General features: G+C 36.4%; 2 protein-coding genes and 1 gene segment (V, D, J or C); 1 reads left to right on the top strand and 2 right to left on the bottom strand.

Moving 5' to 3' along the window:
* The first annotated feature begins 744 nt into the window (after window positions 1-744).
* Window positions 745-1206, top strand: LOC131528317 (T cell receptor alpha variable 9-2-like). The segment is given in 2 exon segments: window positions 745-791; window positions 863-1206. Coding segments are annotated over 2 exon segments (384 nt in total).
* A 6471-nt stretch (window positions 1207-7677) lies between these two features.
* On the bottom strand, window positions 7678-11976 carry LOC131530075 (interferon-induced protein 44-like). 5 transcript variants are annotated; one of them, XM_058760176.1, is made up of 9 exons: window positions 11857-11976; window positions 10890-11490; window positions 10159-10636; window positions 10004-10055; window positions 9651-9846; window positions 9348-9500; window positions 9067-9238; window positions 8384-8484; window positions 7678-8294 (listed from the first exon to the last, which is right to left on the bottom strand). In XM_058760176.1, the coding sequence occupies exons 3-9, from the start codon at window positions 10634-10636 to the stop codon at window positions 8109-8111; spliced, it is 1338 nt and encodes a 445-aa protein (XP_058616159.1). In that variant the 5' UTR covers window positions 10890-11490; window positions 11857-11976; the 3' UTR covers window positions 7678-8108. The 5 variants fall into 5 exon arrangements, with proteins under 5 accessions (XP_058616159.1, XP_058616169.1, XP_058616184.1 ...); XM_058760186.1 differs by lacking the exon at window positions 11857-11976 and having other exon boundaries at window positions 10890-11660; XM_058760201.1 differs by lacking the exon at window positions 11857-11976 and having other exon boundaries at window positions 10159-10213; window positions 10890-10936.
* Window positions 11977-13573: 1597 nt separating this feature from the next.
* LOC131528309 (sentrin-specific protease 1-like) lies at window positions 13574-20099 on the bottom strand. Its single transcript, XM_058757409.1, has 16 exons — window positions 19946-20099; window positions 19572-19768; window positions 19274-19345; window positions 18987-19178; window positions 18122-18249; window positions 17921-18040; window positions 17757-17804; window positions 17597-17677; window positions 17366-17446; window positions 17172-17260; window positions 16807-16867; window positions 15185-15235; window positions 15067-15111; window positions 14911-14975; window positions 14645-14789; window positions 13574-13735 (listed from the first exon to the last, which is right to left on the bottom strand). Exons 5-16 carry the CDS (start codon window positions 18230-18232, stop codon window positions 13574-13576), a joined length of 1059 nt encoding a protein of 352 aa, XP_058613392.1. The 5' UTR covers window positions 18233-18249; window positions 18987-19178; window positions 19274-19345; window positions 19572-19768; window positions 19946-20099.
* Between the last annotated feature and the right edge of the window lie 428 nt (window positions 20100-20527).

Below are 20527 nucleotides of genomic sequence, written 5' to 3'. Positions count from 1 at the left end.
CCATTCATTTGACTAACTTTTCCTGTCAAACTGAGAAAGACATATTAGCATTTTATATTAGACACATTTAGACACTTGTTAAAACACCACCTCACTATTCCAAACTAGGTGTTGTTTGAAGAAGGAGATAGATTAAATTTAGAAATTTAGAAAAAAAACACATCTCACACTTTTACAGCAGATTATCTGAATACAAATGATGTACCTTTAAGGGGGGGTGCTGGCTTGAAACATGCTCTGCTAGACGATGAATGAATCTTACTTCAGTTACTGTCCTGCATAAACTAAAACAGCATCCTGAAAATGACTCTTTTTGTTTTGGATATTTTATTTAGTATATTCTGTACCAAAGTGTCAAGATGTTATCATTTTTGTTTGCGGTTCTGTTATTTCATATGAATATTTATTTATTTAAATATTAATTTCAACTTGAATATTCCTATCTGCAGGTGTCAATTTTGAGAATGTCATCGCACCAGTCCAAACTGACATGTTTTGGACGGAGGGGGACAATATGACTCAGGAAACAGGAATAATACTGTGCAAAAACACATCCTATCCCTGCATGTTCATGAGTACAATGAACATTTGAGAAATTACATTACTTTGAAAATTACTTTGACATAAGTAATGTAAGTAATACATTACTTACATTACTTATGTCAAAAGGCGGAGCTTAAGACAGGCCTGTGAAACAGATTGGTTCAGTAATAATCAGCATCACAGATCACTGAGGCAAGCAACTACCATCATGCTCACTTGTGTGCTTATACTGCTGACTTTAACTCAAGGTAAATTCTTACATGTATCATTACTTCACCATATCTCATTTTAAACATGCTTAAATAAGCTTTTGTTGCAGGTAACAGAGCTAAAGATGCTATCACCCCATACAGTGATGCAGCATCTGACACTGAGACTGAGACTGTGAAACTCTCTTGTAACTACACTGGTTCTGTTGATAGTCTTCACTGGTATCGACAATATGCAGCTTCACCACCACAGTTCCTCATCCTGGATTACTATGGATCAGTTACTCAAGCTAATCCTCCAGTTTCTGGAATATCCATCAGTCACAGAAAAGATGATAACAGTGTGGATCTGATCATCTCTTCTGCTGCTGTATCAGACTCTGCTCTGTATTACTGTGCTCTGCAGCCCACAGTCACAGGAAACACTCAACACACCGTACAAGAACCTGACTGATGCTATAGTCATAAAATGAGATGTCAAAAACAACAAACAGTATCCACACAGATGAATGTTACATTCAAATTCATATTTATCTAAACATTTTCAAACTGGTTAGTATTTCTTACATAAATGTATTGATTTAGTAAATGCTCATTATTGAATGAGATCAATTATGGAATATCACTATATAACTATTATAGAACTATTTTAAAACATATTAATTAAATAAAATCAACATTTATAATCCTTTATATTTTTCAGATTCACAAATGTTTTATCTTTGTTAGACTCATGGATGTTGTCAATGGGAGAATAAATGTTTATCACACCACCACTGGGGGGTGCTGTGTACATTAAAACATTTCAGAGAGGATGCCTAAATACATATCAGAAATGAATTCACATGTGCAAGGAACAACAGAAGATGGTTCCTATTGCCCTCTGCGTTTGTGTAATTTGGTGAAACGGTGCTTAAATGTTGTGAAAATTAATAATGTCAAAAAGCAGGCTCAGACATGTTTCCCGTAAGATTGTTAAATTTTCTGAATCAGTCATTTTGTAACAGATTTCAAAGGGCATAAATGGTTTGTTTTTCCTCATAAAATGCACTTGGTCAATAATGTATATAGATATCAATCAACACACCATATATAATATATCAACACCAAATATAATGCTACAAGCACAAACCTCAATATTAAAAAGTGAATATTCTAGCTCACTAAATAGCTTATTTTCTGTTTAGCTTTGAATGATCCTGATAGTAACATGATGAACATAATCAAAGCTACACTTGCTGATCAAATTGAATTAGCACAGGAAGAGACTTATTCAACAAGAAGTATAGTTATTTTTAAGATATTTATATACTGACTAAAGGCACAATCTTAACATCTCAGTTTTTAGGAAAGGAAAGAAGATGGTCTAAATAAACCACACCCACACTATGGCTTCACAATAGGCTACAATCATACATTTACCTTGAAACTTCAGTTCATACACAGTAGCAAGCTAGTAAACCTTCCCAACATGGAGAGATGCTTTCTACTGATTCTTATTACAGCAACAGGTATAAAACATTTAATCTGAGCAGACTCAAATATAATTTATATTAAAATGTTTGTCCATTTTTTAATGGTTCTGCAATAATGGCATCACATTTGTTGAAGAAACTGTTTGCTAGTGTATTTTTTATTCATACAAGTTATGCGTTTTTGGATACGTGGAGAATCCAGCTGACCTTCAATTTGTCCAATTGTCTTGCAGGTGTTTTATCTGACAGCATTCAACCAAAAGACAAAGAAACTACTATTTACAGAACAGAAGAAGAGCGTGTAACGCTGAGCTGTTCATATGATACCAGCAGCAATTATGTCTATCTCTACTGGTACAGACAGTATCCTAACAGAGAACCAGAATATTTACTGTATAAAGGTGCTCGATCACGGAGCAGTTATGAGGATATACCAGATCGGTTTCAGTCGACTACATCCCAAACATCCACTGAACTCATTATTAAGAGTGTAACTCTGTCAGATTCAGCTCTCTATTATTGTGCTCTAAGAGTAGCAGCCCAGTGATATAAAATGCCTGAGAAGCTTTACAAAAACTCACATGTAGTTTTTTTGCCTTTAAAAAAATAGATCAAATAAGAATTAAACCACAGTTATATCTTCTGCAAACCACAACACTTCTTTCACAAACACAATATTGTAACACCTGCTGGAAGAAAAGAACTTTGCTTAGGAGGAAAGTATAAAAGATTACAATTGCAATACTTTTTTTTTTTTTTTTTGGCATGCCCTAATAAACCTTCCCACAAAAGAGCCTCTGAAAATTAATTTTTCCATGCTAAAATCATTTGCCAGAGTGTGAATATAGGTATCTTACAATTAAACTGCGTTTCATTTTTTTAAAGGAATAGTTTACCCAAAAATGAAAATTTGTTAAAAATGTACTCATCCTCATGCTATCCATGATGAATTTGGTTCTTCATCGGAACAGATTTGGAGAAATTTATCATTAAGAGGTTTTAACTTCAAACCGTTGCTTCAATCTAAAATATGAGTCCTCTATGCATAATATTGCTTTCTCCAGTAAAAAAAACGCCATCTTATCTGAATTAGGCGAGAAATATGCACAGATTTTAGCAGTGTTTACAAGCAAAAACAGTCAGAAACAGTGAATATTGTATATATAATGGACTCGTATTTTGTCCAGAAGAATGCCTTAATGATGGAATTGTTTCTTATAAACACACAGCTTTTGGCCTCACATGACATTAATTGATGGACTGGAGTCATATGGATTATTGTGATGTTTTCATCAGCTGTTTGGACTCTCAGATTTCTACAAATCTGTTCCAACGAAGAAATAAACTTCGGGAGATGGTGAGTAAATTCTCAGTAAATTTTAATTTTTGGGCAGTTTTAATTCTATCAGTAGTACATATACGCTGACTAAAATTAAGTGACCAAAGTACAGAACAATAAACGTTTCCAAGTATCTTTAATACCTTCTGTTTGATTGCAACAAGCCACAGGCTATAAAGATTAGTGAAATTGACATGATGTGTAGCCAAGAATGGTACAGTGACCAGAAAATAAACATCACTGCACAAAAACTAAGATACAGTGGGTACGGAAAGTCTTCAGACCCCCTTAAATTTTTCACTCTTTGTTATATTGCAGCCATTTGCTAAAATCATTTAAGTTAATTTTTTTCCTCAATGTACACACGGCACCCCATATTGACAGAAAAACACAGAATTGTTGACATTTTTGCAGATTTATTAAAAAAGAAAAACTGAAATATCACATGGTCCTAAGTAGGGGTGTGCCGCGGAGCCATTATTTGTATCTGTATCTGTATCTGTGACAATCTCAAAATTATTTGTATCTGTATCTGTATTCGGATAGATCCGGAAGTGGGTGTGGCTTAAACCGGAAGCTGGTAAAATTACATGAAAATACCATTTTAAATGCAAATCTGTTCAATTTGTAGTTTTCATTTAACAAATATGCCTTGCATAACTAAAGAAAGTATTATTTTTTTTATTAAAATTATAACTTTGTAAATATCTTCTATTTAAAACTTTATCAAAAAAGAAAAATAACTTTATTCTTCTTATTTTCCAGTGAAACTTTGTGTACAAATTTGACAAGAGACAAGCATCCATAAGTAAGCATTCGTCCAGTATTTCTACTTAAATCGCTATTGTGAGTAGGATTATTTCTTCCGCATTTCATCCAACACCTCCGTTGCTAATTCCAAAACTTCATTTTAAACCTAGTAACGGAGGCTTGAGCCGTTGATAACAGATTAATGCAGTTAATACAGTTAATAACTAAGTTATGAGAGAAAGAGAAAGAGAGAGAGAGAGAGAATTACCTCTGTGCGTCTCTCAATAGTGCTCGGTAGCAATTATAGTGAAACTTAGTTCCTTAGTTCGCTTGTGAGAAATCATGTACTTTTTAAGTCGTTTACTGATAAAATCATCAGAGTAGCGCTAACAACATTAGCGCAATGTATGTTAGTGTGTGCAAACTGTAACTGTTATGTATGTGCGGTCTGTGAGGGAGAGAGAGCGGGAGAGATAGAGTATGTGCTTTCCGTACATAATAAAGCATAATTTTGTGGCAGAAACATGGACATGATCTGTCGTTTTTATCATACGTTTACTATATTTATTTATTTGGCCAGTGTCGTTGTGGGTCTTGGTTATTTTGCTGTTGCAAGACCTTTGAAATAACAGAAATCATTTGGCGAAGTGATATGGTCATGTAATGCGGTCAAGAGCTGCCTGGAACTACATTCGCCGTGCGTTTCCCTGAAAATAATTGCACACCTTAGAACGTTCTTCAGCCAATCAGATTCAAGCATTCAACGGCCCCGTGGTATAATCTTAAATAAGAACACTAATAGAAAAAAAGAAGCTGAAAAAAAAAGAAAAAAATAGAAATGGAAAGAAAGTGTCCAGTAGTCTATCATAGCAGAATGACAAAGCTGGCTTGAACTTTAAGTAACTTAGATCATGTGTTGCGGGAGTCATTTACGAGTATTTTATCAACAGAGCGCAACAAATCATTTGGACCCTCCAAAAGCCTTGATCAAACATTGCTTTTCTTCGTCTTGTATAATTAAATGTAATGCCATTCACGTAATGTAATGCATTTTTGTTGGATTTCGAAAAGGTTTGAAGTTAGGACCGTTTTTAGGATATTTTTGTCGAGTTGATATAACTCCAGACAAAGCTCTGATTTCTGAGAGACGAGCGCACTCCGCGCAGACTCCAAGGCAGCTATTGATTTGGGCTCATTTCATTCATAGGCTATAGTTTACACTCATTGACTTTACACATCCAGGCCCATAGCCAGCTATGATGTCCAGACCTCCGTAAATGTTTCATGTACAAAAAATAACATTTGAAAACATGAAAAATTATCCGTATCCTATTTGCAAAATACAAGATTCAAACTTATTTTGGTGCATTTTTCAGGAGATTGGTTGTGTTTGTTTTTTGTAGCAATATCTGGCAACACTGCAGGCAGCAATCAAAAAAGGAGCGCACGGATAGTATATTGCTGAGACCACATTCGTTAGACAAACGCAATGATCACCATGATATTATCTGTACGAAACTGTACGGATCAGAGCAGTACTAGCCATTATTATTGTACAAATCTTAACAACCGCAGACCTCGCTAATGTAGTGCTGTTCCAGCAAACATGTGATTGTGTCTGCCGAATATTCTTTTCTATTATTCGGATAAATCCGTTATTCGTTTTGAAGCCATTATCCGTGCCTTTCCGAATAAGGTATTCGGCTTCGGGCACATCCCTAGTCCTAAGTATTCAGACCCTTTGCTCAGTATTTAGTAGAAGCACCCTTTTGATCTAATACAGCCATGAGTCTTTTTGGGAAAGATGCAACAAGTTTTTCACACATGGATTTGGGGATCCTCTGCCATTCCTCCTTGCAGATCCTCTCCAGTTCTGTCAGGTTGGATGGTAAACGTTGGTGGACAGCCATTTTTAGGTCTCTCCAGAGATGCTCAATTGGGTTTAAGTCAGGGCTCTGGCTGGGCCATTCAAGAACAGTCACGGAGTTGTTGTGAAGCCACTCCTTCATTATTTTAGCTGTGTGCTTAGGGTCATTGTCTTGTTGGAAGGTAAACCTTCGGCCCAGTCTGAGGTCCTGAGCACTCTGGAGAAGGTTTTCGTCCAGGATATCCCTGTACTTGGCTGCATTCATCTTTCCCTCGATTGCAACCAGTCGTCCTGTCCCTGCAGCTGAAAAACACCCGCACAGCATGATGCTGCCACCACCATGCTTCACTGTTGGGACTGTATTGGACAGGTGATGAGCAGTGCCTGGTTTTCTCCACACATACCACTTAGAATTAAGGCCAAAAAGTTCTATCTTGGTCTCATCAGATCAGAGAATCTTATTTCTCACCATCTTGGAGACCTTCAGGTGTTTTTTAGCAAACTCCATGCGGGCTTTCTTCTGTCGGGCCAATCTGCCATAAAGCCCCGACTGGTGGAGGGCTGCAGTGATGGTTGACTTTCTACAACTTTCTCCCCTCTCCCGACTGCATCTCTGGAGCTCAGCCACAGTGATTTTGGGTTCTTCTTTACCTCTGTCACCAAGGCTCTTCTCCCCCGATAGCTCAGTTTGGCCGGACGGCCAGCTCTAGGAAGGGTTCTGGTCGTCCCAAACGTCTTCCATTTAAGGATTATGGAGGCCACTGTGCTCTTAGGAACCTTAAGTACAGCAGAATTTTTTTTGTAACCTTGGCCAGATCTGTGCCTTGCCACAATTCTGTCTCTGAGCTCTTCAGGCAGTTCCTTTGACCTCATGATTCTCATTTGCTCTGACATGCACTGTGAGCTGTAAGGTCTTATATAGACAGGTGTGTGGCTTTCCTAATCAAGTCCAATCAGTATAATCAAACACAGCTGGACTCAAATGAAGGTGTAGAACCATCTCAAGGATGATCAGAAGAAATGGACAGCACCTGAGTTAAATATATGAGTGTCACAGCAAAGGGTCTGAATACTTAGGACCATGTGATATTTCAGTTTTTCTTTTTTAATAAACCTGCAAAAATGTCAACAATTCTGTGTTTTTCTGTCAATATGGGGTGCGGTGTGTACATTAATGAGGAAAAAAAATGAACAAATGATTTTAGCAAATGGCTGCAATATAACAAAGAGTGAAAAATTTAAGGGGGTCTGAATACTTTCCGTGCCCACTGTATATCACACATTGCATCACTGTCAAACACCTGCTATAACATTCAGAGGCATCTTTTTATATCATCTTCAAATATGACTGCAAACATGATAGAATTATGTGTTTAGACTTTAGTGCAAATATAATGCCACAGGCACAAACTGCACTAAATATTCGAATTCCACTAAATAGCGCCTCTTCTTATTAGCTTTGAATGATTCTTACAGTAACAATCACAGTCACACTTGCAACATAAGCAATTATTTTTAATGTATTTATACACTGATTGAAGGCACAATATTATAATCTCAGCATTTAATAAGACAAGATAAAGGTGTAAATAAACCACACCTATTACAGCTGGACAATTTAGTTTATAAAGACAGTTTGTAAACCTTCTCAACATGGAGAGATGCGTTCTGCTGATTCTGAGTACAGAGATGAGCTTGTCACATGTGAATATGTGTGTAAACGAAGAGATGATTTTTATGTTTTGCAAAAAAAACACTATTTTAGTGTTTCTACTTTTATTGTTTCTGTTTCTTAAATTTTATGTTTAATGTTACATGCTGTTTTTGTAATTATTTGTTAAGTTAATGGCAGATAACTGTTTCTACACCATTTGTGTGTTACTGATTATTTTCAAAATCTTTTGGTCAGACAGGGAAAATGGTTTTTACTCAGACCTCTCTTCTGGGTTGTAAAAATCATCAAAATAGCCCTCAGCAGCTCTGAGCATCTGAACAACAGCATTTAGAAGCAGTATGTCAGTTTGAGAGTCTATTTCCAGTTCTTGGTAGTAGTTTTTCACTGGGACCACAGCAGACAGAGAAACTCCAAGCTTAGTGGTAATCTCTTGCATCTGTCACAAAATAAGTCACCAAGACAATATGTGAAACAAACAGAACATTACTGAATACTTACTACCAAGTTATGTACATTAATTCATACCATTTTGTTGATATAGTGGCTCTGGTAGATATTTTTCAGGTCTTCCGCCACTAAGGGGCAGGCCTCATCCACCTTAGTCAGCAGAACCCGCTGAGGAATACCTGAAGTACAAAACAACACTTTATATGCTATCACATCCCAGTGACCACTATCCTATGGGTGATGTACCCCTAATGATTAAAGATTCATGCTAGTTGTACACTTAAACCCCACACTTGGTCCTCTTGAGCATGGGATTTAAAGGGACAGTCCACCACAAAATCCTGCAATTATTTACTTACTGTTATGTCATTCCAAACCTGTATGAATTTCTTTCAACTGCTTAACACAAAAGAAAATATTTTGAATAATGTTAAAAACCAAATCCTTTCAATTTCTATTGACTTTCATTTTGTCCATATAATGGAAGTCAATGAGAACCGAAATGGTTTAGTAAACAGCGTTCTTCAAAATATCTTTTTATTGTGTTTGTTCCACAGAACACAAGAAGTCATACAGATTTGGAACAACATGAGGGTGAGTGAATGAGGACAGAATTTTAATTTTAATCTCTTCAACCTCAGGTTGCTGGAGAGGTTGCCCCTGTAATAAGTGTACTGTAGACTGAATTTCCATCATTTAATTGGTATAATACACTCATGTCAATTGAAATTAATTAAAATCTGTTCAAAATTGTTACTCACATAGACGGTTGGCTTTCTTTCGAAAAACCACAAACTTTTCGATCATTTTGTCAGAGAGGAGTTTGACTCTACTGATGTCAATCACAAACACCACACAGTGAATCTTGTCCTTCAAGCCAGGAGATTTATTGAAATGAGGGGAGTCTGGCTGTATAGGCATTGATGGGTTAAACTAAGAAAAAGAAACACAGACAATCTTTAAATCGTTAAGACAGAAAATACTGAATAAAAATTGATCTTCCAGACCTATTTACTATTAAGTTTGCATTGTAAGTTCTCACCTGATACTTGTCTTTAATGTGACCCTTCAAAATACTGGTAAAATCATCTACATCCAGACCAGTGTTTTCACCGTCCTCCAGACCCATCGAGTCACACAGAGTGAAGGGAACATGGGTGACACTGTTGCTTGGCTTTATGTAGTAGGTACGGAACTACATGAAACAAATATTTATCAATAATTTTCAGTATACACTTACATAATTATAAACTTTGTAGAATATAGTAGAACTAGTCACAATTTTTCACACAATATTTTTAACCTGTGAAACATAAGAGGTGGAATAATAAGGATATATGTCTACCTGAGTAGTCAAACTGGTGCCAGCAGTGCCAGTGTTGGCCTGAATGCTCACGTAACCTTTGCATGCAGAGTTGATGGAGTTGTAGAAGCTTGATTTCCCAGCCCCTACCGGACCCACCAAAAGAATCCGAGCCTGTTTGACTGAGCTAACAGAAGGCTTCCAGCCAGAGATGGTGCTCAAGAGTGCCTGTCTCCTCCTAAAACATTAATTAATTACCATTAGCAAATTCCTTAAGCACTCATAGCGACACAGTAAGTAAGAAACATTTCTTAAAATGATGACTAAATGAAAATTATTTAATAACTAATAACTAATTAGAACTAGTAGAAGACAGTGAATTTGGTTTGCTTTACTCAGAGTTCCACTGCACATTTCTCCATGGTTTCTCCATGAGTCCTCCACTATCTAGGGAGAATTTAGTCCAGAGTACTAGTTATTCACAAAACCTTTACTGAAAGTACGTTACTCTCTCAGCAATTATCTGAAAACAACACAAAACAATACAAACCTTCCACTCTGTAAACCTCGCATTCTGTCAGCTGTAAGTCATTCCCATGCATCTTCTGTGGATCAAATTGGTATGTTCCTGGATTACTGTAGACGGTGGCTGTATTATTGTGAAGAAACACTAAAGAGCTAAAGTTTGGACCATTGTCAGTGAAAGCATACTGGGGATTTCCACTGACCACACGCAGAGGATCTTCTTGAATTAGTTTGTCATTAAAGCTGAAGAGAAAAGCTTTGTCATCCACAACATTTTGGTTGATTTGACGAAAATCCTTGCTAGTAAAAGCTCCAAAAACATATCCAGACTTATTGTAAGCTACAATAACAGTTGGACCCTGAATATTACATTTTTGGTGAAATGCAGTGGCATTGTAGCCATGCACACTGGCTTTGAACAGCAGGCTGAGGTTGGCATTGTTGAACAATAAGCAGAGCTGCTTCTTCTGCCATTTATTCAAGCTTGATGTTACAGTGCTCATCTGTAAAACATTCAACCATTACATTTTAAAGCATGCTGTAATAATGAATAGAAAGTAAAGGTCTCTTTAAAAGTGTTTTGAAAAATATGTAGACTTCTATGTAGACAACATAGCCTGTACTGACTACTGCCTCCACCCAAATACACGTGAAAGGATTCAAGTAATTCAAATCGTCACATTATATTAAGTATCCAAAAGAAATATAATGATTTAAATGTAAAATGTAAGAAAAATCTTTATGAAATCGGCTCACCTTGGAACTTCAAATCTGTCTGCTTTCTTTCACTCAGTACACTGAAATAGCATACTTTCGTTTTCACTTACGTTGTGCGTCACAAGGCTGTTCCTCAATTCCTACGCAGAGAACGCACCCTTATGAGAATTGAGATGTCCTGTGTTCTTGCTTATCTGACCGCATGGTCTCAGCATAAGCAGTGACCAATGAACAATAAATATAACATAACATTACAAACAAATGTCATAACTTATTAAAACATTTCATACTATTACAGATATTATTTTCATATAATTGTATTTTACAGCGTTATATGTTTAACTATGACTATGTTAAGATTCATTTTAATATGCCTATAAAAATGCAGACTTTCTCCGGGTCTTATAACTTTATTAAAATTAAGCAAAACAAAACGATAAATGTTTGCTTTCAACTTCAAGAGCCTCCAAGTATTTGCGAGAGCGAGTTTAAAGCTTACAGGCTGCCGTACACCAGCAGCCCGCAGCGTCTTCTGGGATTTCTAATGGCTCGATTCTCTCAAGTCTGCACTCGATGCATCCTCGATATCAGGAACACATCCGGGCACTTTAATGTGTGTCACTACCAAGCGGCAACCTCCCTATTCAAAAATAAAATACAATTTGTCTTTTTTTTATCTTTCAGCAATTACTGAGATATAAACTGTGTATGATCAAATAAATCACAATGACAATAACCACTGTTATCTTGTAAGTTGTCTCTTTTTCAACTTAATATAAAACTTAAATCTTAAATGCATTTTCCGTTTTCAACTAGCATCATTTTCTACTCTTACACAATGCATGAGCTGACAGACTTCTAACATGTTTTTATACCACTTTTAGAATATAAAACGTTTGGTTTTAACACTAGCTTTTCACATATTACACAATATCATACATTTCAAAACTATTTAACTTTACAAAAATGTTCAAAAAACTAGAAATAAAACTCTGTTCCACGTGACCTTGGTAGTAATAGATGACGTCACCGGGCGCGAACATACAACTGTTGTTATATATACATATATCCCAAGCGGCAACCTCCCGCTCCCTCTAGTGAAACCAACACGGAAGTGACTAAAACTGCAATTCATCGACTGGCCGCTGGAGGCTGGCTCCAAAAGGGAGTTAATCACATTGACTCTCCATGTTAAAATGCCCAACTTTACAGCAGAAAAAAACATGTTTACAGCCTGGTACAAAAAATTATTTTGATCTATATAGCTAATTTTGCCCTTCGTGACAACTGTGAGGGGGGTGAATTTTTTTATAACTCATCCGTTTAAATTATATTAAGCCTTAAAGTTCTGCATAATTAAGGGCGTGGCCACTTGAGTGACAGGCGGACTGCCGCGAGCTCTGCTCCAGAGTGTGAAACTCTCTAGTGCGAAACTTAGAAAACTGGCTTTAAAGATTTGTATTTGTACAGAGAAAATAATTGTAGGTAGGACACTGGGAATCTGGCAATTAGATGTTTTAATCGTTATTGCTTACAGTGCTTATATGGAGCAGTTTGTTAGATCGCGGTCTCTCTCATTTGTTTGTCTAATGAAGTGCCAACAGATATAGAAGTACACAATAAACGCGGTAGACTTTAATGGACAGTAAAACAAAGGCAGAATACCGTGTAACTCCAGGCTGGCACAGTATTGACGAACGAATGCAAACATATGCAGAGCACTGTAACTTATCTGAGATTTCCAAAACAAAGTCAAAGAAGATGTTATACTGTGTTCTGCCTTGGTTTCTCCGGGGCTTTTCTCCATGATACTTAAACACATGATAAAGGAGGTCATTAATGTCCCAAAATGATCAATAACTCATTTTCGACCAAAAACGAAGTTATGGTGTTTTGTCTTTGCACGGCAGCACTGCTGTCACTATAGAGGGGCGTGGTTTCAGCTCAGCTTCACCCACGTCCCGCCTTTTTGCCCATTTTCGATTATCCGGGAGTGACGCGCTTCCAAGATGGCGGCGGTCGGCTCCGCCCACTTTAGGCTTCGATCCGTACCGGAAACACGATTTGTACTGCGCATGCGCGGAAATGCGTCTACTTCCTGTCTGAAGTACGACGAAACAATTTACGGCAATTTTGGGTAGTTTTAATAAAATTGTTGTCATAATACTATTACTAATAAAAAATGTAATGTAATAATTCAGGTGTTGTTGACACTACCCGATCCGTACTGGAAAGAGTTGTTTAGTGATTCTCCTGATATAAACACACTTTTTAAAATAAAATATATCAATTATATTATATTGATTAATCGATTAGATTTACACAAATTAAATCAATTGAATAGTTTACATTTGCTAGACTCTATTTGGGTAATACAGATGTATATAAGTGAGTGTTTTACATGAAATTTTTTAATTTTCTAAAGATATGATTTACTTATTTCAGCATACTTAACAAATGTCTGCATCTAAGAAACACACAAAACACTTTTTTTCTTCAAATTATTTATTCATTCCTTCCCTCCCTCTTTCCTTCCCTCCCCATCCCTCCCTCCCACCCACCCATGCCTCCCACCCCTGCCTCCCACCCCATCCCTCCCTCCACTACAATTGCTGATTGAGGAACATGGCATTGACCTTAAGGCCTTGTTTATCAACACAGTATGACAAAAATGTTTCCATGTCATCTTGATACTGAAATATAAACAAAAGTCATCCTTTGCTTCAGAATTCACTCTCCAGGGCCTTCTTGAGTGCATTTTGTTGATCTTCACTGTTCATCTGCAGAAAAGCAGGCTCTGTCACCTCTCCACGAAATAAGTCTCTGTGATTGTGAACCCAGTACCAAGCTGTATGAAGGTCTCTCACAGTGGTAGGCTGTTGCACCTGGTGAAGAACAGTATTATAAAATATAACTATATAATGGCACAAACAAATTAACCCTTAAAATGCATAACTCAGATCTTTAGCAACCCAGGACATCATTCACTGCCCTCTCCCTCCTTCATTTTTTAAAGTTAGACATCAAATTTTTTAGTATTCCTCAATTTATTAATTATAAACAATATAACAAGAAAAAAATATATGCACAAGAATGCCTGTTTTCTGATTAATTTTTTGTAAAAAGTGTATAGGGTCGCTAGAGACCGGAGGTATGTAAATGTATAAGTGTATTTTTCCTCAGCTAGATTTACATATCCGATGACTAAATATGTGCAATGCATCTTTATTCCTTGAGGTGGCACTGTTTGATACACAATGATGACGTGATGTGTCACTCATAAATTACAGCAAGCATAAAACAAAGGAATATCATCAGCAAAAATGTAACTGGTTTGAATGGCTTTACTGCAAAGAAATTACTGTACACAATGAAATATAATTGTCACTGTCATTTGATGGTGGATGTGGTGAATAAGCTGCCAGTGATCAAAATATTGATTTTTAAGTCATTGAAAATGATAGTTCTGAGAATATGGCTAAGATCGTGAATATGAGCCAGATGCTGGATATACTGTGGAAGTGCGCTCTGACGATGACAGCGATGGTAAAATGATCTGCTCAAATTGAACCCTTATACATGTCAAAAGGTAACGAAATATGCTTTATTGTATTCTTCTGTAATTGTTCTTAAAACATCAAGAGAGTTTTTTTGCTATTGCAGCACTTAGAGATCCATCCACTAAAGACCTGAATATGTAATAATGATTTCCGAAACATTCATGCATTTAAGGGTTAAACTCTTTTTCCAGCTTGCATGCAACTCCTTGATATATGACCACTAAAATCATTTACCTTATCAGTGTCCTCTTCAACCACAACTCTTCTGCTGGGTGTCTGTTTGGTGGTGGTAGAGTTTGACACCCTAAAGACAGGCTCAAGGGTTCCCTGAAGGAGTTGGGATGCTTCTTCTGCCCAGTGTGCAAATCTCTGTCCATGCCTTTGTAAAATATGTAAATGTATATGCACTCTATTTGTATAACACCTTTCTAGTATCACTTTGCCAACAGTGACTTAATACAGCCAGCATACTGAAATTTTAACTGTAGAGTCTGTCATACCCTTCAAGACAAAACCTCTCCATCAGCTGAATGCACCACCACTGGCGAATCAATGGCACCTCCTCCTAAAAGAGTGCAATACACAAAAATAAAAACAAAAACAAAAAAATCCACATAAAAGTAGTTTGCTATATTCTTTGTGAAAATCTAGCTTACCTCTGTGAATGTTAATGGCCATGATGTACAGGTGCTGAGAGCATACTGTGAAATACAAATAACACTGTAAGACTTTGATTTGATTATTTAACGGCTTTGACAAATGAAACATTCTTACCATCAGCATGTAGATGCCACAGGAATTTCCTGTAGACTGTTGAGGAAAACACTGGAAAAGGAAATTTGCATCCACAGTTAGCTTTAAAAACAACTGCTGGCTTGTTTAAACATGTATACATACATATCCTAATCCTTTTAGGATCATTTCGAGCCAGAAATTATTTTAGTTTATTTTTAAAACCAAGCATTGATCATTATGGTATGAGACTTTATGACTTTTGTCACACTTGAATTGGGAACATTCACACAAAAAAATGAGTGGATAGCAGAGTTTCTGTGGTTATAATTAAAAAAATAAAAAATAAAAAAACGTTAAAAAAAAAAGCAACAAATCCTTCCCTTGTGGGTCAATTTGAGCCGTATGGGAATGAATGAAGTTTCTGAAAAAACTTTTTTTGGTCACACTTTATATTAGGTGGCCTTAACTACTATGTACTTACATCAAAAAAATAAGTACAATGTACTTATTGAGTTCATACTGTATTGCAAAACACTACTGCTGCTATTGAGGTGGGATATGGGAAAGGTTAGGGTCACGTTAAGTGGTATGAGTAGGTTTAAGGGTGGGTTAAGGTGTAAGGGATGGGTCAACAGTGTAATTATAAATAATTACAGAAATTAATTACAGATGTAATTACATATAGGTATTTAAAAAAAATATAAGTACAATGTAAAAACGTACACAATAAGTGCATTGTACCAAATGATCAATTCAAATGTAATCACTGTCATTTTGACTTAGTACTCAAATTTAAACTCAAATTTAACTGTGGTGGAGACCAATGAGTTTATAGCATATTAATAGTTTTAAATATATATTTTATATTTATTATATATTTATGAAATTGAATGTTAAGATTAAAATTCAGTTTGAATTAATTTTATTGCAAAATATATATTTTTTATTTTTAACCTCTTAACTGTCACCGTCCACCCTGTGGGACGCCTACGTTTACTTCACTATTTTACAATTAAATCCTAATCTAATCATGACAAACTATATATCGTTGGAAAGGTCTAAGACTCCTAAATAGGTATTTTACCACTTTTTTTGTTAAAAAATTATGTAGGAAAAGTAATAGATTAATTTATGACAAGAGTGCACCTGAAAAATCTACATCATAATAGGAGTTCTGACCTTTGTCACAGAAAGTCTTCTTTTTTGCCTTTTTCTCTATCATGCTTTAGAAATCATAAGAAATTATATATTAGTTGAAAACTTAAAATCTCAAAATTCATCCTTTGAAACCCATTTTAAAATCAGACATTGCATTACCATGGAAATGGTACATCAAAATCATGTTACAAAATGTTTTCATTCATGAATTATAAAAATTTAAGTTTGAATAGTGCACTATAGTGTCTATGTTCAAAACTGTGAGTGACAGTTAAGGGGTTAAATCTATCTGACTGCATTAAAAAAAAAGCATATTCGAGCTTCAAATTGGACTAAGTTTATATGTTTCACTTGTTTTGCACAGTTAAGAATCTCCATGGGATCCTATAGGCCCTTCTAGTGGCAGTAACCATAAAATGCTATTTTGGGTCTTTTTTTCCCCTTATGGGAGAAGAAAATTAAATTTAAATTAGCTTTACACAACTCCATCATTTTAAACATACCTCAAGGTCTCTTCCTGTTTTTTCAGTCCAGGATCCTTGGTCAATGAAGGTTGCAATGTGTCTGACATTCCAAAGAAAACACAAAATACATAATGTGTAATTGAATGATCAGTTCTGTAGCCTGAGAAGGAGGCTCTTTGATGAACTTGAAGCCTGAGAACAAGGCTCTTATACGAACTTGAAGCCTAAGAACAAGGCTCTTATACGAATTTGAAGCCTAAGAACAAGGCTCTTATACAAACTTGAAGCCTGAGAACAAGGCTCTTATACGAACTTGAAGCCTAAGAACAAGACTCCTTTTGGAAATTGTAACCAAATAACACGCCTGGAACAAGGCCAATAAATTTACTCTCTTTAGTCTCAACCTAAATATGGTTCTGTAGGTCTCATCTCCAAAACCATCAGGGCGAAGAGAATCAAGAAAAACTATCTCCCTCTTAGCTACAAACAAAGCCTGCAATCAATGGGTATTTTGTTAATATCCATGAAAATCGAACTCACTAACCCTACCTGTTGAATTTGGAAATATTACAGCTAGAAAGATTAAAAGAAACTCAACACAGAGCAGATAGTGATCAGCTTCATCCGCCTGCCTGCTCCAAGCTGGAAATAGTACGATATCCTTGGACCTCACGTTTTCCTAATATTATTGTGACAAAATAATATGCATGCACAAAACATACTTTTAACATACTTTTGTGCCTATTCCCAATAAAACTCTCTCGGTTGATAAGATCATGATAGCAAAAAAAAAACAAAACAAAAAAAACAAACAAAAAAAACAACTTACAGGCAAACTATGCTCTGGGTCCACATTTTTGTCTTTCCAGGTGGGAACAGCATAGAGGTCCACAATGTGAACATTTTTTCCCTTATGGAAAGAACATAAGTTATTAAACATGCATACATCCAAATTAATACTTCTAAAAGAAGATAATAGTATAAAGTACATGTCTTCGTGCAGCTTCTTCCACAATCTTGAGGCAGGCATTTCCGATCTGAAATGAATTGCAGAACGATTACATCCCTGTGAAAGCTGCCATGTGTAACATTATGCATTATCTGGGAATTTTTTATTTTTTGTGCAGTAAATTAAGACACTAAACATACGCACATTAGATTCCATGCACTGGCTTAAACCCAGGCTCCAGAAGTCTTCTCGTGTGAGGCAAATTTGGCCTTGCTTTATGATCAGTTCTTCCGATGGCCGATTTTTGTCCAACACATACTTTAACTAAAAATAAAGAACGTTTAACAGATTAAGTAATGGTTATCATTTAAATATGCAAAGTGTCACTAAATAAACAATACTTACCAGTTCATCTTGAATATGGTCCAAGTCCTTCTCCCACATCAAACCCGAACAAGCATATGGATGCTCTACCTGCCATTTGAATGTTGAGTAGCAGTGGTCCTGGAGGAACATCCTCTCAGTTGGTCCATCTGATGATATACAGATACGTGACAATGGACTATAAGCATGGAGCATTCTTTAGAACTTCTGTATATAGTTCAGCCAGCTTAAAACTTCCGGTGAAATGCCATTTGACGTTGTGGTATATATGTAGATACTCTTGAGACCCTCACAGAAACCTCTCCTGCCTCATTCTTGTCAGAAACTCAGAAATAATATAACTCAATCACCGTAAATAATGACTGCCTATCTTATCTAACACTTAACAACATAAAATTGTATATGCTGATCCTGGTAATCTGTTGGTAAACGTTGGCTAGCTAGTGATGTTATCTCAAACAACATTGTAATGGTATTCTTCATACTTGATAACTTACATTCATAGTCATGAAACACATGATCTGTTGGGAGACCAACACAATAAGGAGTTAGTAGATATGACGCAGACAGTCTACTAATACTCTTATGAGAGTTTGTTGACATGTGATTGCAACATTACTTAGTGTCAACAGAATGTTCAAAAGGGACCATCAAAATAAAGTGTTTCCAAAAATTTTTCAGATTGTTAATGAATTATGTAGAGAAACCGAATAAAGGGCACTCCTTATAGCACAGCGGAGTTTGACAGTTCACCGGAAATAACTGAGCTGGCTTATCTAAAACCAGGAAGTAACTGTACATATAGTACATTAGTATATGTATAATATTTCTCAATCTACCATTTAATTTCAAACTGTTTTATACAGAGTTTATCAAACACTCTTACTTTTCAATCTGTAGTATGTCCTCAGTCTTGACACATTGACCCTCTGACAAGCTGACCCTTTGACGATAGTGGCCACCCCTTTGGAAGTGATGCTGGCCACAGTATATGGTCCTTGGTGCTGACTTGTAAATGTGTCTCCTGTCCGTCGTTTCTTGGGGTCCCGTGAGAGCAGAACATCATCACCGGCCTGAACTGAATTAGCATCAACCAAATGCTGGTAAAACTGTACACAAGGTTGAGACTAGTTTGTTAGTCTCATCAGTTTGCTAAAACCTTATAAGCAGTACCTTAATAGAATGCAAGACTGGCACAACAGTCTTGATAGGGTCATTCAACTGGCAGCGGTGACAGGATCTGACCTAAAAAGCAACACATTTTTTTAACAAAATGTCAAGAAACACCACTTGATACAAGTTGGTGATGACAATAAATATAACTTCTAAATCAAGGAGGTATCTAACAATCAGAGGTGGTAAAAAAAAGACAAATTTTTAAGTATAGATACTTGCATAAAAAAAACAAAAAAAAAAAACTGGCAGAAGTAAAAAAAAGAAAAAGAAAGTAAAGTGCTCTGTAGTAGATTACCCATTCTTTCACATCCTGGATAATTGTAGGCCAATAGTATCCAGCAATAACCCTGTTTTGAGTGCCTCTGACGCCACTGTGATTACCAGTCCCAGGGTTATTGTGGCACTCCGTAAGAACAGACCTCTTCTCTTCCTCTGACAGGACAACTAGCCGCATGTACTGCCTACTGGGGCCGACGTAGAAGAGTCTGTCATCTATTTTAATAGGAAAAAAGAAAAAGTCAAAAGAAGCAGCAATTCAATGTAAAAAGATCAAATTACATAACCAGATATGGGCTGAACAAGTAAGTTACGTTACAGTGAACGTAGCTTGATATTTTTAAAACAATTATTATTATTTTTTAATGTTACCCTTAGTTATCTAATAGTTACCCTTGATGATGAAATTCACCGACGCCCGTCGTACCTTCCGACGATTTGCAGAATTGTCAGGAATTTCTCCTTTTAAGAGAAATTCTTGAAGCTGTATATAAAACGCAAAAGAATCCATATCGCTACTGTCGTAAAAACGTTGACGGTGACAGGAAGTGGAAGCATTTCGCGCATGCGCAGTACAAATCGTGTTTCCGGTACGGATCGAGTAGTGACAATGCGTTCCAAGCGGGATATATCACCCTCTGAAGGGCACTTCGGAGTGAAAACAATCATGGCCACCATATGGAAGGGTCGTTACAAACCGAAGTGCTCAAAACTAGCCACTTCAAAGGGCCCTTCAGCCCATATCTGACAGTACTTCAGCAATAATGTTGTGTGTCCCATATTTTCTTTTGGCAGTTTAGTATCAGAAGACATGCCCAGTTTGCAAATAATTCACACTCTTGATTCGGTCCTTTTCATCTATCGGCTAAAAGGTGTGGTGGAGAACAAAGGTACACTTCATATCTCTTCGTATCACAAAGATATCATTTGACTTCAGAACAATTGAAATATGGGGCAAAAGTTATATGGACTACT

Source organism: Onychostoma macrolepis, chromosome 02 (genome assembly GCF_012432095.1).
Source record: "Onychostoma macrolepis isolate SWU-2019 chromosome 02, ASM1243209v1, whole genome shotgun sequence".
Taxonomy (NCBI): domain Eukaryota; kingdom Metazoa; phylum Chordata; class Actinopteri; order Cypriniformes; family Cyprinidae; genus Onychostoma; species Onychostoma macrolepis.
This window is presented reverse-complemented; position numbering and strand designations above follow the sequence as displayed.